We start from the raw sequence: 20,160 nt of genomic DNA on the forward strand, positions 1-20,160 counted from the left end.
TGCTGTGTGTGTGTTTAAAGTGTGTGTGAGTCTCTGCCGGTGTGGCTGTGTGCATAACCCAAATCATGAGCCAATGCAAACAGAATCAAGAGTCAAACACCCTTCACAGCTTCCTGTTTCTTGTTAAGAGTTCGTACAGGCGTACACAGGTCGGAGAAGACATCACCTGGAAAGCTCGCTGTGGTTTCATGAGTGCAGGCACCCTGAAAAAAACCTATTAATGCCCCTTTCTCACCTTCATGTTTTGCTAGGACAAGGCTCCTGAAAATGTGCTTATTCCACACATCAGGACAATTAGCAGTCTGTAGAGGTGTCATAAGAGCTTGAAGTTAATTTTAGTTCTTTGAAACAGAAGAACGTATTTCATAAATACTATTGCCAGAAAAATGAAAAAATGTACACAAACATAAACTGCCCAAAGAGCCAAAGGAGAAAATAAAGGAAAAATATTTACTGCTAGAAAATATGAATTCTTCATGCTCGAATCAAATTAGGTTAAAAGGAGGCAAAGACTAAATTACTTTTTCACTGAAAACCCATCAGAAATTAGGGTTAGTGTTAGAGTTACTAACACTGATTTCTTTTAGAGATATTTTTGTCCCTTAGACACCATTGAGCTCAACCAAAGTTACTCGGAACATCAAGTGAAGTCGAGGAAAACACTGGACTGTATTCTTCCCTCCTCAGGCCCGACCCCGCCTCCTCTGCTTGTCTTCAATGGCACTTTGTGTGTAGTTTGTTGGTGTTTGAATGAGCCTGAGGGCACACAGAGACAAGACGGGGTCCTGTCCTCCAGTAAGAAGGCTTTGCAAGGTATCTCCCTAAAAAAGGTGAATTCATCGGGGCCCCGAGTGGAGCAGGAAACCCTGCCCTAAACCAGAGTCCTCAGACTCTGCGGGTGCATGCAGGCTCAGGAAAACAGCCTGCTGGCTCCTGACTGTTTTCATTTCTATTGACCTGCTGCTGTTACTCCCTCACTTAGGTCAGCCTGTGTTACAGCGATGTAAAGTAAAATATAACTAGCTTCAATGTCAATGTATTTAGAGAGCTTTAAAAACCGTGCACAAGTGAAACACCTCCAAGACCTTTAGAGGTGTAACTATCTGATAATCTTCAAGTCAATGCAGCAGTTTCGATGAAACTAAAAAAGAAACTAACAAGACATTGTTTCTCTTTTAGTTTTGTAGACTTATGTAAATTCGAGATGAGGCAGTAGAGTAGAACTTTTAGGATTTCCTCAGGTTTCTGTTTAAATCTTATGAATAGAGTACCTTAATATGCATAAAGCAGAAAGACTAAAGGTGTAAGTAAATTATTAGTGGGTTGATGATGTAAATTATCTCCATACACAACATTACATCTATAAATTGTCCTACCAATAACTTCATTTTACTGTTTGTGTGTGAGAACAGAAAAACATGTCAATTTTGACACTTCAGCACTGTCACTTAAAGTCTGAGATCAGAAGGTGGTTTGTGGTTACGGCCTCTGCTTTTCATTGTTCCATCCATTTTAAGTAACATCACAGTTATAGTTACACAGAAAGTGTTCAGGTGTCAACTGTTTTCACATGTGTAATTATAGGATTAGAGAGCACTTGCCTGTTTGCAACAAGCCGATTCCACTGTCTGATACACCGTAATGCCGCTGGATGTCGAGCAGAACACCTGCAAAGAGTAAGGAAAAAATTTAATGTGGTTTTAGTACATAATAATGATCATAATCATAGTTATAAGATGTGTATCTATCTTACAGCGAAACTCATTTTGGCTTTGTGATAGTCTTCTGCGGTGTGTGATTATTATTGAACGTGATGGATAGAAATTCCTCAGAGGTTGTCATTCACTGAACATCCCTGAAGAGCAATACAATATCCCTGATGAGGGCTCTCTTGGCTGCCGTATAGTGCTAAACTTTAGTAAATGGCTGCAAAGATTTCACCACAGGGTCTTACACACGCACGAGTTCTGGTGCTAAATCACTACACACACTTTCTGCTTGAAAAACACTTCCATAACAAGGACATTCACACACTTTCTCCACCATTAACTCCTCACTGGCTCATGTAAACAGCTCTGGGGAGCAGCTTCTGCACAGGGACCGCAGTTCATTTGGGGTTTTCCAGATGACACTGCAGCCGACTGTGTGAGGTCAATGTATCTGGTGGCTCTCATCAGTCATGCAGCAGCAGCACAACATCGCTCTGCTGTGAGAAACCCCAAGATCTTTGAAGTCGTCTTAATCCTGTTACTGTAACCCAAGAGCAGCAGAGCTGGAATGAAAGAAATTCACATGCTTTGCATCGCACTGATGCCTCAACAAAGTGAATGACACCTGGTGTATGGCCAATCATAGGACAGAGAACGTATGTGTGCAGCTGAATATCTGCTCATCACAACATTATGACTTGTTTGTCTTCTTTGTTGCTGGCATTTGAGTGATCTCATAAACTTTTTAACACATCGTAAACATCAGAAGATCCAAACGAAGAAGAAGATCACATGGAGATAAATTAAGAGTTAAAGAAATATCTTTATGGCTACAACTTCAAGCATCAGTAAACAAGAAGCAGCAAACCTCATCAAATAAACACTACGTCTCTGGAGACCACCAGCTTCAAAGTCTGATTTTCTAGCTAAGAATAAAAAAAAAAATAAAACATGTCTTTGCTGGATATTCCTGCAGTCCAGACACAGTCTGGCATGCTTGGTAGTGCGAGCAGACTCTCTGTGAAGCTGGCAGCCCGGTCCTGGGGATTGCAACACCGCTCATGAAAATGGAACAGCAGCATGACTAACATTTTAAGAAGCTGGCTGCGTCTGATCCGTCTGCTCTCCTCCTGCGAGCCCAGCACACCAGTTTCACCTGGCACGAACTGACCTCTACACTAGAGCACCAGAGTTTCTGCAACTTTCAGAATCAACTAATGCGTCATGTCCTTGTCATGTCGGGGATTTTTTTTTTTACCCCGGTGTATGATGGGGAAGGATTGCAGTCAAGCGGGTAAATAGCTGAGCTCAACATGTCCTCTGTTGTTTGTCTATTTGTCAATAGACACGCGTCATGTTTGAAAGCCGGTGTGATGCAGAGGAAGGTGCAGGTTGGACTGTGACTGGAAGCAAAGACATACATCAGATTCCTATCAGCTGAGTCAAACCACCTGCTCACATTCTCACACTACAGGCAGCATTCTTGCTCAAGCGTTGCACCAACAACTCTTTGACACCTTTCTTGTTCATAATGACCTGACTTAAAGATGCTTTTATGAGAGTTATCACCTAGTTTCAGCAAAACCAGCAGTTCAACCAATTGGCTAATGAGGACAATCTGAATTCAGACACTTTGATTTCCTGGTAGCTGTATTTCTTGTTTGTCTTAACACCTGTTGGAGCAAACCATGTGGCATTTATGCAGTTACTGTGTCAAACAAGGTGGGAGATAATTTATAAATTAGGTTGAATGGATGATCAGAATCGGATTGTTTTCTTTACACACCTCAAAGATCATTATAATCCTCCTTTCTAGAGGAAAAAAACCTACTATAAGCAGGTGAAAGTTTGCCGAGTTTATCTGCCAAGCGGTAGTCACACGCCGACACAAACAATCACTTAAAGCACAAACACATCAGGCCGTCACCCCTTCATGCCCTTGGCAGACAAGTTGGCAACGACAAAGACTGCCTCCCTGTCAGGCCTGTCAAACAGCAACAAGAGTGTTTAACGGTGTACTGATAACTGCAGCTGTACAGTAATTAGCCTTGAAGACGCACACACGCACACAGACACACACAGGCACACAGCCTGCTGGGAGGGGGATTCCTACACCAGATGGTGGAGCGTCCCTCCTGGACAGAGTCTGCGTTTGTCTGAGCCACGCCCGTCTACACTTACCACACAATTACCAGACAATTAATAAAGGTAGAGAGGCTAAAAGGCTATGTGAGATTAGAGAATCAGAGTCAAGGGTGTTTTATAAAGAGAGCTACAGCTGCAGTGTGACAAGATCAAATCTATTCAAAACATGTGAAGATACTGTATGAGAAGCTGATACACATACCGTCCTGTGTTCCTACAGTTAATATGTTACCATTTAAATAATAAAAGATGGAAGCCAGATTTAAGCAACAGTGATTCAAGTATGAGATTCAAGTGCAATGAGCTGTGTAATGAACTGTGCTAATCTATAATGGATTACAGAGCGCCAGCAGTTCAGTGTAGCAGCCTATCACAACTATCATCTTCCATTGAGGCCTTATAATGCCTGGCAATCAAACTCCATCCTTTTCATTTATTTTTCTTCCTGAGCTTTTTCTCCCCTCCTTTTCCTCAGTCTTTCAGTGAGTCAGATAAAGATACATGTTTTAGATTTCTTTGGACTGTAACAAACAAGATTGAAAAAATACAGAGACGTTCAGGGATGCATCTGAAAGATGAGGTAATACAACTCTTGCCCAAGCTGGCAGCGCCCAATATAGTTTCCATGGCAATGCTGTTCTGGTGCTTGAAGAGATAAAGGTCAAGAGACCACAAAGGATCTCAGCTTTCCAAATGTCCAAACTGCTTTTTTTTTTTTCTGGTAAAATGATTTCATCCAGTGATTTTGATTCAAAGTGAACATCAACATTTCTGCAGCTGACTTTTTCCCCACAATGCAGTACTTACTAAAGCATTCCTAAATTACACAGGTAATTTATACAATGCCAGAAATACCTCGTATAATACCATATCAACGGTGGAAATTTAACCAGCAAATGTATTTCTTATTATGGCAACTTATCAGGTCACCACTGTCATTGTGACAACATTGCACATATAATCCCATGGATCCGTTTAATTGAACAGCATTAATGAGTTTCTCAAGTCGCGGGCCTCCAGGGGATCTGTGTGCAACTGAGCATGATGCCAGAGCAAGAACCAGCGCAGGAATGTGGATCTTCCTGATGGCACACAATAACACAAGCTACTGCCATCTCCATCCAAGGTAACAACACTCACACAGCACTGACAGCTACTTGGCAGGCCACTCCCTCTCATATATACTGTCCTCTCAGGTTTACCTTTAAACAAAATATTCTTACTCAATCACTATTTACTCCTGACCTGTTTTGGTATGTGTAATAGTTCATTTATGTCTCCTTTGAAACTTAAAGACCTCTTTCATGAATTTATTGTGATGCTGATATTTGGCTGCTCTCTGCAGTTTAAACACAGAGTGGACATAGAGTCGGGCGCAGTGCGGAGCTGACACTTATTCCACCCACTCATAAAGTCGGCCTTTATGACTTCTCGAGAAGAAATGACTCAAATTGGTGAATGTTAACATGCCACAAACGGTGCATTCAGAGCGATGAATGGTGAAAGATCATTCTTCAATATGAATAGTACTTTCTTCACTTTTTCCACCAGTAGACTGTTAACTTAACTTAATGCATTTACTAGAAGATTTAAATCAATAAGAATCATGGCAGCTTCAGGAAACTGATTGCATCATGAATATGTTAAAAAAAAACAAAAATAACATTGATAACACCACGTAGGTATTTGTTAGTACACCGCATGCTGTTTCTGCAGTGACGCAGACTGCGTTACTCCTCTGGGACCTAACGTACACTCCCAAATACACCATAAGGGAACACACACCCACACATACCACACCCGTACACAGATATGAACTTGCAGACCTCCATCAGCTTGTAGAGGACAGATTTCATATCAAATCCTCAACAGAGACTTGTGGATCTCCGTACAGATACCCCCCCCTCCCTCCGGTTCTATTTCTGCTCAGGGAAACTAGGCTAAGAGGAAGGAGAGGATCACAGTCCAATTTCACAGTTGAGGGTGATGGTGAGACAGAGATGGAGGGGAGGAGTCATGAGGAGGAAAATAAATATGTGGTGGCTACATCAGGTCAGTTAGGGCTGGGTTGGTTTTGTAAAGCATATGTTTCCATTGTTTAGTATAAATATGTGAGCGTGTGAGAGTGTTCCCCTTTCCCCTGATTTCCCTGTGTGTGTCTGAGGGAGAGGGAGCCAATGGATGGAAGTCATTCATTCTGGCCAGAGTGTGGCAGGCAGCGGTGAACCGCTCTGCTGATGTGGCCAGATCCTTGCCCTCCGTTCCTTCTGAGGGGGTGATCCCTTTTCATGTTTCATCCCCATCAGTATAAATAGTCTGGGAAGGAAGACAGTGGAGGGCACGTAATGAGTGAGGAGAAAGTGTGTCTTTCTCCTGGTTGTACTTGTGACTAGTTTTTGGATCGGAGCGTGTGAGAGACAGCGCGGGGAGAGAGCAGCAGAGTGCAGAGGCAGGCCGAGCTGCAGAGCGGCTCAGACTGCAGCGGAGGAGAAAGCCGACCACAAATATGTCCGACTGCGGCCGGCGGGCTCCTGACCGACTGCTCTCCTCCCTTGCCATGTGGCCGCAGTGGGCGGGGGAGCAGTTTTTCCATTCCACTTCCTCTGCCTGCCACACAGAAAGGAAACGTGCTGCAGATGTCTGGGAAACAGCGAACGGAGTTGCCTGCACGGGAGGACTTCAGAGTTTAAGCAGTGGAGTCCCCAATAAAATCAGCAAGAGATGAGGAGCGTGTGAGCGCATGAAAGTTAGATTCCTGCTTCCCTGTTGGTAGCGGTGTTTAAACACACAGCTTCACCCAAAACCACTTGTAGTGTACACTGTAATCAGTACAGTCATTTTTGTTTGTTTAGAAGAAAACTCAGCAGTGTCCCTTTAAATGCAGCTGAAGATATTACGACTGTTACACTTAGGATAATATTCTTTCGTTTTTTTATGTATTGATTTAGCCATCACTATTATTATTGCAAATGAACCACCCCCACCCTCCCAAATAAAAAAACCTCAATAACGACAAAAAAACAAACAGAATATTTAAGCAAAAGTGAGCCAAACTTTGCTCTGAGGTAAGTTAAAGTAGTGAAATCATTACAGAAATGCCTTGAAGTGCAATACCACTGACAGCCACTAGGTTCTGCTTAAAAACAACAACTTCTGGCTCGAATGATTCAAAAAGCATGAACTTCTCTCATGAAATACAAAGTCAATACATTTCTTCTGGTTCATTATGGTGTCATTAGCTAAATCTACTCCTGATCCGTGTACTGGTGGTCCTTTGGAAAATAACTCCATAACTGAGTTGATATTAGGCCTCAAAGAGAGGTATGTTGGGGGCGTGTCTGGTTTTGAATGGCATACCAGGGGAGCCGTCAGATCCACACCTCATTGCAGTCAGTCCAAATCTGGTCACTACTGGCTGCAAAAAAAACAAGATGGTGACACCCAAAGTGGCAAACTGGAAGCTTCAAATCCACAGCTCATGAACCATTGAGTGGGTCGCTGCCTGTCTATAACCCACCATGCATTGTTTTGCTATGCTTAAAGTCATGGATGTATTATTCAAAGAGGATCATTTTTATCTTGTCCTGCTTAGCAACATGGCCATACCAGTGAAAATCCACAGACTATTTCCCATCATGCCAAGAAGATGAATTCTTGAATGGATGCCATTGAAACACGTAAACACAATAAATATCAGCCCCGAACAAAAACAGAAAGTTAGATAGCTGGTTTCAGTTCATGTTAATTTTCTAACCATTACTCCATCACTATTTTACACCAAGATAAATATATATTCAAATCAGAACTCTTGCCAGTGTCAGATGATAATGCTTTGATTTCAGCAATAAAAGCACGAAGACACTTGAGAGCTTGCACTCTAATCTTTTAAATTTGTGACAGCCGAACTGGGGTGAAATCAAATTGAAGGCCTGTAGGTTTGCCAGCTTTACCACTTTGATTAATAGGACTTTTTTTTCCACCTAATTTTCCTTCACTAATCAAAAGCTTGAATTCAGCTCAAGGGCTGCGGTGCATTAGTCCCAGCCGCTACGTGCTAAATATTTGATGGCATTGGAGAGGACGCACAGTGAAGCATCAAGGGAGCAGACTAAACCTATAGCTCATCAATAATACATCCAGGGGGCGAGCCCGCTTGTTCGTATGAGATAATGCATTAGATGGAAAGAGAGGCAGTGAAGTGAAGCAAAGGTATTTGAGATGAGATGAGACCGTCTGACTGCCAGAGGATCTCCATGAGCCGCACTCGTTCACACCGGCGTCTCTCAGGAATAGTGAACAGCAGTTGAACTCAACCTTGAATGTGGACCTGGAGGAGTGTTATTTATGTGGAATTTTGAAAAGGAGCCATGTTAACCGGAGAAAATCATTTAGAGGCCCGAACAGTGTCTCGTTTTATTCAGTAGAGAAGTGATATGGACAGTGGATCCTTTTTAACCAAACCACAACCAAATGTCCTGATGTTTACACTACAAGTCTTTGACATAATCCCTGATTACAATATCAATTAATGTAATAAACAAATATCATTAAAGGAATTATGCATTTTACACAGTGGATACTAACACATTTGGAATTGTGTGGTATAACATAATAAACACATTGTACAGATGAGGCTGATTGAAATCTCATTACTTTTAGAGCCATTGGGCTTTTGTCATGTATCAATTTACGACGCAGGATTTTTTTTTTCACTGGATGATAAAGCTAAAGGAAAAAAACATGGACTTTCCACAGTTATTGTAGTTCATCCCCTGGAGGACATGAATGTCTGTCAAACTTTCATGGCAATCCATCCAAAAAGATTTTTTTATATTTTAGTGATGGTTTTTTTGATAACAAAAGTGGTGGATTAACAAACCAACTGACTATCAAACCGACAAATCATTGGCACGCGCACACACACACACACACAAACACTAACCCGTGTGCCTGAGTGTGTGTGCACACGCTAACATGTGTATCTGAAAAATCCTGTCAGTAATCCCAATGCTTTTTTACATAACAGCGTGGGGGATTAAAGTCATTATGTAGTGTTTTTTAATGAGATTTAATTTTTCCTCCATTACCTCCTCCTCTGCTCTCTCTTTTATGAGGATGATGGGAATCCACTATGGGAGATGTTAAAACATCCTGCTGCATAATTAGTGTAACTTGTACGTAAAGTCAAGACTGCCTTTTATTAATTCATAAAAGATTAAAAAAAAAAGCCCGCAGAAATATTCATTGCTGTAAATATGGTATCTTACCTTTCTAATTTTACCATTCTAGTTTTCTGCTTCACGTCTATCTCATTTACTTCATCGGACTTCCCCTCGATTCAAACACAGTGTGAGCTGTGATGCAGAATGACCAGATGTCCACAGGCCGCCACACTGACTGTCTAAAGACCTTTAGACCTTTTCACGTCCACAGTGACCCCAAGCCATAATAAAAAGAAAGAAAACTGGTTAAATGTTCTATTTTCAGCTCAATTTAGCATCAAACAGGATCGGCATGTCTATCTTCTCTGGGTAATCGTAGTCGTCAGGCTTCACAAAATGGAAATTTAAGGGGCCCAGCTGGTTCCAAACATAATATTAATGGCATTTTTTGGGCTTTAATTTTCAAGAAAAACATCAAACAATTTGTTTTATTGTATTTTTTTGAGGGTATTTTATGAAATAGAAATGTGAAAAACAAGAATAGCCTACACAATTGTGGTAGAAATCAGTTTAAACTGATAAAATATGCAAATGTTTTGTGAAATGTGTAAAAACAAACAAACAATGGCTCTCACAGATTGGACCACTAAACTCCCAACAGACAGCTATTAGGAACTGAATGTTTCTTGACTCCAGCACTGAGATGTCCCTGCATCTCTGCAATGCAATTTAGCATCCATTTTGTCTCAGGGTTGCTCGACTGGATCATAGAGATGGTAAGTCTGACAGGATGGGCTCTTTGCCATATTTAGGTTTTATGTGCACGGGGATAATATCAGCCATGAGTTTGTATCTTCCCCCACACATCAATCACAATTCTCCACAGCAGCCACGACCACTCTGTTTGGGCCATAACTAATCAGCCACTCCAATTCAGTACTCTTTACCAGACTGTGAGTGTACTTTACTGTAATGTCTATTCCCCAACAGCTACTCTCATCCTACGGTGACAGCTAAGAGTATTGATATACATATGAATGTCAGACATGTTTTTCTTATTTTCAGTCTAATCAGACATATAAAAGCAATCCTACTGATGCCACCCTGTCTTCCCTGGATTTAGGAGGCGAGCCACTAATTTTCAGCTCAATCACCCTCCCAGTTATGAGGAAGACGGTTCAGCTGAGAACGAATGGTTTATCTTTCATTGTCTCATGAAACTCAAATATGTTTTTTTTCCCAACATATCTATAAAGAGTGAAAAAAGACGCCATTTTGACACCAATTGATTTCATTGTCAATGTGTCAATGAGAATGTGATACCAACACTGGACTGTATTTGTTAAGGTCAGTGTGTGAGTGTGAGGTGAGATTAAGTTCTGCTTGATGTGGGAAAACACTTAGCGTTCTTCTAAAGCTTCTTCCACATACCTACAGCGCAGCAGCCCCGGGCAATACACGGTTATCAGTCATAATGCAGTCATCTCCTAAAACATCACTAAAATCGTGTAAAGGGAAAAATTCTTGATTCTACAATTACCAAACTGAGCTACAGGTTGAACCAACATGTCTGATGCTCACCGTGATAAATACATGCAATCAAAGCTGAATCTTTTTGAAGTAGTGTGGTGACAGGCGGCCTGCAGAAATATGTCTTTAAACATGGACCACTAAACGTTTATGGTGCTGAAGAATCAAAAGAATGCTGTAATAGTCGTCCCTGAGCAGTGAGGTGGAACCAACCGTTCTGCACTGCAGAGACAAAAACCTAACTCAGCCTGTCACTGTCTCGTGAACAAATTCTCCCACAGTGTAGACAGAAAAACAAAAAAAAAGATGCCAGAGTCTACAATCAAGCTGCAGCACAAAATGAGTGAAGATTTAAATTAGAGGCAGGACTGATTGGGATTGCCGCCCAACGTTAAGCTCAGTACACACATATTTGCATGTATTTATCCTGTGACAGCACTGACGGCCTGGGAACACAACACCTGTGACACATTCTCATAGGAATTCAATCCTGAGTGTGAACCTTTTACAGCAGCAAAAAAAAACAACACTCAGTGCTGTGTGTGTGTGTGTGTGTGTGTGTGTGTGTGTGTGTGTGTGTGTGTGTGTGTGTGTGTGTGTGTGTGTGTGTGTGTGTATGTGTGTGTGTGTGTAAGTCCGCCTGACCCTGAGCATTAATGGAAAGATCTAACACTTTAACAGAGGTCAACGGCCTTATTCAACCCTTCTCGACAGTAATGAAAAATCCTGCTGCAGTCCCATCGAGCTCTGACGACATGACAGATATCCACAAATCAAATAAAAATAAGAGCTGATGAACCATGTGAGGCCACGTACAAACATTCATGATCTTCTCTGTGACCTGATTGGTGGATATAAAAGATAATCCCTCCCCTCTGCCAGGCTCCAGTATTTACTCTATCACATGCAAATTGGGGAAAAGATTAAATGTGTCCTCAAGAAGGAAGGCTTTTCAAATATAGGGGTCGTTGTAAATACACACTGAAAATATTATTCTCGCAGCTGTGGGAGCTTCCAGGAGCTGAGAGCTAATATTACTGCTAGCTGCAGGTCGGCTTTCACAACTGCTCGGTGTGACTCGTGCTGCGAGCGGGTCAATATTAGATCCCAATCCTCTCAAGAACAACTTGTTAATGTGTCTGAGAAAAATCCAATTCCAGCGACTCTCAGGACAGTACGCTTTCATCACTCGTAACAAATGTTCGGTTGATCAATATTCAGTGTCTGGGTTTGTGTGTCATTTTGCAGGGATAAAAAATGGATTTCATGTCTTATAGTTCCATGTTTTCCCTGCATGTATGAGCAGTTTCAGCCAAACCTCAGCACCCGGGGGAACAATTGAATATGACCTTCACAACCCAGAAATCTCACTTGTTTGTGTTGCTTTGTTTTTTTCTGTTTTTTTGTGACTTCTCCTGGAGCGTGTTGAAATGGATGTGAATGTCACAAAGTGTTTGGGGTGGCTGGAGGAAAAGGAAACATACAGCAGAGTCTGAGCAGGGAAAAGGTCAGCCGTCTGACCGAAAGGAGAAAAAAAAGAGTTTCTACTCTTAGATAAAGCTATTATTCTTTTCTTTTCTCACTGTTATTTATAGCACAGCCATACATCCATAATGTAGAGGATGTTAACTATTCAATGTATTCAATAAGTTCAACAAAATCCCAGCTGTTTCATTCTGCTTGTTAAAAATTGTTGTGATAATCGTAGGAGATGGAATGCAGGGAGGGAGAAAACCACATTTCTTTCCTATCGCATTTTTTAAGCTTTGAGCTGTTATTTGACAGCATGTCAAACACAGCAAAGTGCTCAACACATCTCAAATCTCTCCTTCTCCCTTCCTGTGATCTATCTGTCTGCTTGAAGAGATGATTTTCGGTGTTTTCTTCAGGTAAACACTCCAATCTTCTCAGATACCGGCACAGGAAGAGAGGGGCTGGGTTTAACCTTTGTGGATCAGTGTTTGGATGGAGAGTTGGGATGATCTATCTGCCTCTGCTCATCACGACTCCTTTCACTCCAACACGTCTTAAAAATTCGGACTAAACTTAACAGACGCTGCATTTATATCTGCGGCTGTAATCCTAAAGCAAACTCTTTACAGCAAAGAAAACACCACCTCCCTGTCCTTAAGTCCACACACATACTCCTGTGATGACAAAGAGGAGGTCAGTGATTATTAGGCTACCACTCACCTTCACATGTCAAAGATCAGTCGGGGACTTGAGCAAGCACTGTGGGCTTTTACAAGTTGACTCGTAAAACTGCAGGAAGTATAAAGATAGGCCATTTAAAGACTTTAAAGGAGAAGAAAATATGAGAGAAAATAAACTGTACGTTGAAACTGATCCTCAGATTCTTCAAAACATGTTCTGAATGGATGTGTGGTGGCAGGATTGTGTGGTACGTTACCCATGCTTTTATTGGCTTATATGTAATGAAATTATGTGAACTGTCACCATTAAAAGCATGCCAAATTAACTATTAGCACTCCATGTTTGCAATGTACCCATGACTATAGAGATAGCTGCAATGGATTACTTTTTCAGAAGAAAACGTAAAAACATGATTATTCTCAAGAAAGTTCTGAACGGAAGAGAGTGTGTTTCTTTCTGTGATTTCTTTATGGATTTAAAACCTCAGAAAATGTAGGTCAAATTTAAAAATTGATCATGGATATGAATTTTGATTCTCAAAAGAAGTTCAATGTACAATCCAAATTGCAGCAATCAAACACTCTGGGTACTTTTATTGCCTCCATGAGGTGTTTGGAACGCCCGCTGTCACCGCTCTGACTGCTGAACCATGTTGGTGAGCACTCAGAGTACAACAACTAACTCCACTTGTTTTTAGATCACCGCTGTGCACCTGTCTCTTTCACAAAAGCAGTATGTTTGCCTCACGTCACAATCTGAAATCCTCTGGTCTACAGCTTAGGCAGTAGTTAGTAAAAATATCCTCTCCAGAAAGCAACACATGTAACGGCCCCATAGCTGCTATAAGGACTGGAAGACTGAAAGAGTCGCCGCAAAACTGACCACCGGCAGAGCCATGGAACGGTGCGTTCACAGCCGCCGGCGTAGCAGGGTGAACGCTGCTGCGATGGAAGTGTGACTCCTTGATGGTAAAATCTGGAGGAGCCACATGAAAGGGCCTCCGCTGGCATAGGAAGCAGTCCTGTCTAATTCCATGGGTTACTATTACAGACGTCGGCTAAATTGGAGCCTAAAGAACACACAGACTGTTTTCTCACAGCAGCGGGAATGGCACGCTAGGATACAGACATAAAGAGATTAGTGGGATATTTGTGGGAAACCAGTCTGGAAAAGTCCACTTGGTAGGAAGTCATGTAATTCTTAAGGACTGCACTGTAACATCTGTTGAATAGAATCAATATTTTGCTGTCAACAGCAAAATAAAAGATGTCAAGATTGAGTGGAGGATGTTGAAATACAGCAACAGTGTGCAGAAGAGATGAAGAGAGTCATACTGTACAGTGCAGTCTGTCTAATTCGAAACAGCTCGACATTAGATGGAAAAAACACGACAAGAAAAAGGCAGCAACCCTATAAAGTAAATTACTTGAGGCCCTTCCATCTTTTTAATGCCTCTGCTGTTGTTCGGGGACCTTTAATGTGAACGCAATAAAACAAGAGAGGGTGAAATTGGGAGAAGAGTGACGGTTGAAACAACCGACAGTTCAACACCAAAGCAGCTCGAGCGTTGGCCCACACAACCTCTCTGTGGCAGAGAGTTCAGTAGTGAGAAGACACTTCCTTATGCTGACATATTTCAACTCTTCATGTTACTGAGATCTTCTGCTGTGTCATGTTTCCGTTTCAGCAGCAAGAAGAAATTTCACGGAGACACTTTACATTTGGGGTGGCGGCGCAGAGAAATCTTGATCTTACTTAGCATTTACGCTGAATTAGATTTATTTCACTTCTTGCGTCTCTGTGGAACCGAAAGTGGAGCGCTTTCTTGCATTTTGAGCACTTCCACATCAGAAACTGTTTGTGACAACAGTCACAAAAACATGTAGAAGCGTAGAAAACAAGCACCTTTGCTCTATCCTTGATTTGTAGTAGAGATACTGATGCAACGGACGGCCTCGGGCCTGTGTGGACAGTGATAACGAGTCGGCACAAAGAAAAACTGGACAAAGCTAACGGGCATTAATCTGCCTGGCCAGTCCGACTGGATAGATGACTACATTTATTTTACTGTGTAACAAAGACCTTGCCTTAAGAGGATTAGGACCACAGGATCATCTGTGTCTAAATGAAAGATGCCAAAAGTTCACATGCAAGGGTCCTGCCCTTGTCCAATAGGATGGGAGCCTGTTTGTGAGCTATTCTTGAAATGACAGCTTGATTGAGACAACTCATCTTAAGGTGCCCGTGCAGAAGTGTTAATCTGCGGCTCCCCAACAATTCTGCTCAGCGCAGATTAGGCTGCAGTCCGTACCCCACAAAGTGTCCCTTTATGTGCACGCAGGGGGGCGGTTAGAGTTACCACACGTCAAGGCTTATTACTTACAAAGCAAATAACTTTAAGTGCTGCGTGTCTGCCTCACATATCCTCATATTCTCTGAAAAAAAACACTTAATCCCCTCTTTATGATAAGCTGTCGAGGAGCTTGGACTGTCTGCTGTGGGACTACAGAGGGAGCAACACCGGGATTTAAGGTTTCAAAGCCACCTCAAATTAAATTAAATGCAGTGGCTCTCTAAATCTCAGAGCTCTTATGCTCTCTAAAAGTCAAATGGAATATAAGTGGCTGTGGGTGAGATGGCTGCTTCCAAAGGGTGGACACAGGTGACCCAGCCGGAGCATCGTAACTCATCCAGCGGCTTCAGCTTTCACTCCATTCAGATATAGTCGGATCTCCATCTCATTCTCCTGAACACTGGTACTCTGCGATGCTATGAGAAGTGACCCACCTCATCAGGACATCCTCAAACGTCCCAGATGCTCCCCGCTTCTGCATCGCAGACACTCGCAAAAACAAGCACAGACTTGTGAGGGAGCACGTCAGGTCAGGTCCGACCCACCGGCTAAACAGCTGAGCTAAAAGTCATTCACACCCTCCTCCCTCTCAGCCCCAATGAAACTTAATAGTGCTCTCCTCTGCGCCTGTTCACACTTGGATCTGGCCCATAAGTGTGTCTGACTATAAACCAGATCACTGTCTGTTGGCCAATTCCACAACACAGAAATATGGAAATTGTAGAAATTTGAACTGTATGTAGCCCCTTTGATGATCCCGACTGTAGCTGAACCCACTGCGTTACAACAATGAAACATATTGAAAGTGCCTTTCAAGGGAGAAGAGCAGTTTTATGGAAGAAACAGTTGAAAAATGTATGTATAATTTGCTGACATTACAGAACATTTCTTTTCCAGACTGTACAGAAATCTGTGCTCCAAGTAAAAATGTATGACAGAACCAACATCGAGCTAATTTTTTACTTATTAAAGCACCGGACTGAGATCTAAAACACAACTTCCCATAAGCAGAAGCTTAGTTCTAATAATAATGAATAATTACTTTGTTTTGAAGCAATCCCTCCTCACAAAGTTGTAGTATTTGTGTAAAACATACTGGCAGTAAATCTATCAAATCCAAGACAAAACAACCTCATAAAAAAAAGACAGTGACTTCTCCCTTTTTTTGTGGCTCTTACAATCATTGTGGAGAAGTCAAGTGTTGGAATCATAAAGTGGAGTTTGTGGGTGTTGTTTTGTGTGTGTGTGTGTGTGTGTGTGTGTGTGTGTGTGTGTGTGTGTGTGTGTGTGTGTGTGTGTGGCTTCACCTCTGACACGAAGGATCAGCCAAAAGATCCAAGTCTTTTGACAACGCTGCCGTGTGTTGCTGGGTGCAATTTTCCCATCATTGTTGTGGATCAGAATAGCGCTGGTGTCTAGAATGGTCACCCTGTGTCTCTGTGACAATGCTTTAGTGATCCACACACACTACAGTAATGGCTGTTGGTACAAAGACCTTTTGACGTCGGGTGTGGATGGAGGAGGGTGGGGGGGGCGGGGCTGTGGGGGCATCGCTCGGGCTCAACGCTGCCTGAACTCTGAGTCCACTTCCCTCTGCCTGCCTGCCTCTGCAGCAGCCGGCCCCCCCCTTCACAACTCCTCATTCAGGCCCTCTTGAAATGGTGGGGAGAGTCTTTTCTAACGTGTGTGTGTGTGTGTGTGTGTGTGTGTGTGTGTGTGTGTGTGAGTTCTTCTGTGATTGTGTGCTCATGCTTGCATAATTGACACTAAGATCTATGAGTTGGGATGTGCCTTGGGTACCTGCTATAGTGAAGGGGTTTGAATGAGGAAAAGAAAGCCGGAGAAGCAGAAAGCCAGAGATGGAAACCAGACACAGAAAGTGATGATAAGAAAGAAGAAGTTGGACACTTCATTTCAGTCTACTTACTTCAGAAAAAGCATCAGAAACATTTATATTTACAATAACCAGAATACTACATGATATTCTAACCAGCAGCACCACATTAATATTGTTTTGATATATTATACAGCTCTATCTCACCCCCCCCACCCTTCCCACAAACATACTTGGAGAAAACCCCGTGCTAACAAGAGATGCACTGCTCCGCCACCTAATTACTACTGCAACGTAGCTTACCGCAGCAGCAGAGGAGAGAACATGGCTCGGGGAGAGAGATGGGATGAGAAGGAGGAAAATGGCAGATATAAGCTGATGCTGTGTGTGTGTGTGTGTGTGTGTGTGTGTGTGTGTGTGTGTGTGTGTGTCAGTTGTGTACGGGTACACATGGTCCTCGTTGTGCGCGAGGGTCTGACGCACATGCTGCCCATGCATAATGCAAAACTGTCCAGCAGCGTTCAGGTGGCAACAATGGGAAAGGGACCCCCTCTGCACCACATGCACTGAGAACACAGCCTCTGAGGGTTAGCCCGAGATGCTGCATCCACCACCACCACCCCCTCCTTTCCTCACCTCACCACCATCCTCCCCATTTCCTCTCTTCGGTCACTCCTCCGCTTGTCACAGCGTAAGCAGGCGCTCTGAGGTCCAGCAAGGTTTATGGCTTTGCCCTCGCTGTTCATGAGATATACAGTATTGTAAAGAGCAGAGGCAGGATCCTGATGGGGACGACTGAGAAGAATAGAGCCTCTTGATGAGGGGTTTCCTCTGATCAAAGCAAGAAGAAGACAATCGAGAGGGACTGATTCATCCATGACAGAGGATGAGGATGTGACTTGAAGATGCTAAGATTAGATATGCCCACTGTACATCAACACATTCTTGGCGTGGCTATATGTCGAGCAGCTAAAGCCGTCCCGCAGTAATGATCATTCAGGCACCCGAGGCTTTGAGGCTTAACTCTATACAGTTGACAGACTGGACCTGAAGCCTTCAGGATGATGAGCTGAAGGCATGTGGCCACTAAGTGTACATATTGTTCTGCTTGAATTAGCCACTCCTTCAGACTGCCAGCAGCTACAGAGGGAAAATCTACCCAGTTCTTCAGATTGTTGAATAAATACACCGTGAGATAATTGTATTCTCTGTGGCAAACACAAATTACAAATGTCACAAGTCATATTTTCATGTAGACTGTTAATGTGTGACTACATCAAGCAAATAAGTCATTAGGTGCAGCAATAGGAACTTGCACTTTAACCAGGAAAGCATCTCTTTGTGCAGAATAGCCTACTCTCCCAGTGAACACACTTCCCTCTATTCTCATGCTGCAGCAATATTTTTAACCCATTCAGCGCCGCCTTCCAGTGTCCAAACCTTCATTTGAATACAGCATCAAGCTACTTGAATACTGATAAGATGAGGTTCAAACGTTCATCTGGTCTGGATCTTTTATTTTTATACAAATCCATCAATTGTAACAGTAGGTTTCACGCTTCTCGTTTTACATGATGATTTATTTAAATTAAAAATGAAGTTTTAATAGTTTGACTCTGCCTTTCCTTTGTGCTAGCAGAAATTGTTGCTCTTCAAATTAGGCATCTTTATTTTCTTTTACATCTAATTAATCAATTCATTTATCAGTTTCACACAACGCAGGCTTCATTTTCATGTGTACACGGTGTTCGGGGTCTAATGAGACGTGGGTCTGGGATACAGTAGTGAGGAAATGCGGGAACTTGAAGAGGATTACCAGCACATGGCCTCATCGCAGCATCACACACCGCGAGCTGCCGCACGAGACACCGGCTGTGAGGTGTTGTTGGACTAAATCGCTCCCAGAAACAACGAGGAACTAAAGATTGATCCCTCATAGTGATACGCTCTCCCTCGCTCTGCCTCCCTCCCTCATCTTGCAGTCGCTGAAACTGGTCTGTCAGATGAGCCCACAACGACATCTCTCTCTCTCTCTCTCACACACACACACACACACACACACACACACACACACACACGGTGCGAAAGCGCGCAGTTCAGGTTCGTGGATGGAGAGCTGATCGCCTTAATTGATCGATCTGCAATTATCTACCAGCCCCGGGGGGAAATCATTAGGGTCAAGCATCTCATGACTGATAGCGAAGGCGTGTATCTGTTTGATTTAATCAACACTCACAGCACACAATATACACAGCAATGAGAACACTAAACATCCTTATGGGTTTAGCGGATAGTCCACTGCGCTCGGGCAAACCCATTGTTCCGCCCGCCTCCGCTGAGGTGAGCTGCAGGCAATTAGCGGCCAATCACTCCAGCAAATACAGAAAACGGCCCCACTTTCTAAACAGAAGATGAATAAAGAATATTCTGTTATCGCTCTTATAGATAGAAGTCGTGTCTCTTACCGGCTACAGTGTATCTATCCATGTAATTCAGGACGTTGCCAAAACTGAGGATCCCGGCGGCGGCAGCCGGCGAGCGGCATCTGAGCAGCGCGGCGCGGAATTTCTGCCCCGGTTTGCAGGGGTGAAGGTCCGGGTTGGATTTCAGTCCGGGACTCATGCTGCCCGACAGCGTGCGCACCTCATCCGAACTGCTGCAGCCTTCAATCTCGCATCCATCGCTCTCCACACACATTTTCTGGCACGAAAGATCCAGCGCAGAAAAAAAGAGAGCGAATGGAGAGGGAAACAGTTGAACAAGGACCACACTCAGCGACGCTCAGTAATTACAACTGAATTTAGTCGCAGTGAAATTGTTGTCTTAATTGTTGAAGCGCAGGAGCCGCTCTTCTCGGGATCATATTTTTCGAGCAGTGCGCTGTGACGGACGGGCTGTGCGCTCCTTAGTTTTTTTCTGTCCTGAGGACCAAGTGCGAGTGAGGGGTGTGACCTGGCTTTAACTCCTCCCTGAAACCCTGCAGCGAATGATGGAGCCGCACCTGATACTGACAGATGCCGGGGAATATGCAGCCGGACTGTGGTGCGGTTGGAAAAACCTTTATGCTATTTCTAAAGAAGAGTACAATAGTGGGAAATATGTGGGTGTGATTTGATTTATTGATTTATCTACCATAGTCTATCCTATTTATACGGAAGCAAAGACTGCTGACTAAGAAAATATTGCTATTATTACTACTGAATGAGTAGGCTAATAGAAGTAGGTCACTGAAGTATGTTGCACAGACGCATTCAGAGATAAGAGGAGGCTACT

The 20,160-nt window shown here is 43.0% G+C and overlaps 1 protein-coding gene across 2 annotated transcripts in view; it reads right to left on the reverse strand.

Annotated features, from left to right (window-relative positions):
- spns2 (SPNS lysolipid transporter 2, sphingosine-1-phosphate) overlaps positions 1–19,810 on the reverse strand; it is a 62,730-nt gene extending 42,920 nt beyond the window's left edge. For both annotated transcript variants that reach the window (XM_069146982.1, XM_069146983.1), the window contains exons 1-2: positions 19,353–19,810; positions 1,602–1,667 (exon numbers count right to left, since the gene is read on the reverse strand). In XM_069146982.1, the coding sequence (XP_069003083.1) occupies positions 1,602–1,667; positions 19,353–19,584 (298 nt within the window). In that variant the 5' untranslated portion in view covers positions 19,585–19,810. The remainder of the gene's footprint in view (positions 1–1,601; positions 1,668–19,352) is intronic.
- Positions 19,811–20,160: the final 350 nt, after the last annotated feature.

Source organism: Embiotoca jacksoni, unplaced genomic scaffold (assembly GCF_022577435.1).
Source record: "Embiotoca jacksoni isolate LCO1_2020_lvr unplaced genomic scaffold, fEmbJac1.0.p SCAF_13, whole genome shotgun sequence".
Taxonomy (NCBI): domain Eukaryota; kingdom Metazoa; phylum Chordata; class Actinopteri; family Embiotocidae; genus Embiotoca; species Embiotoca jacksoni.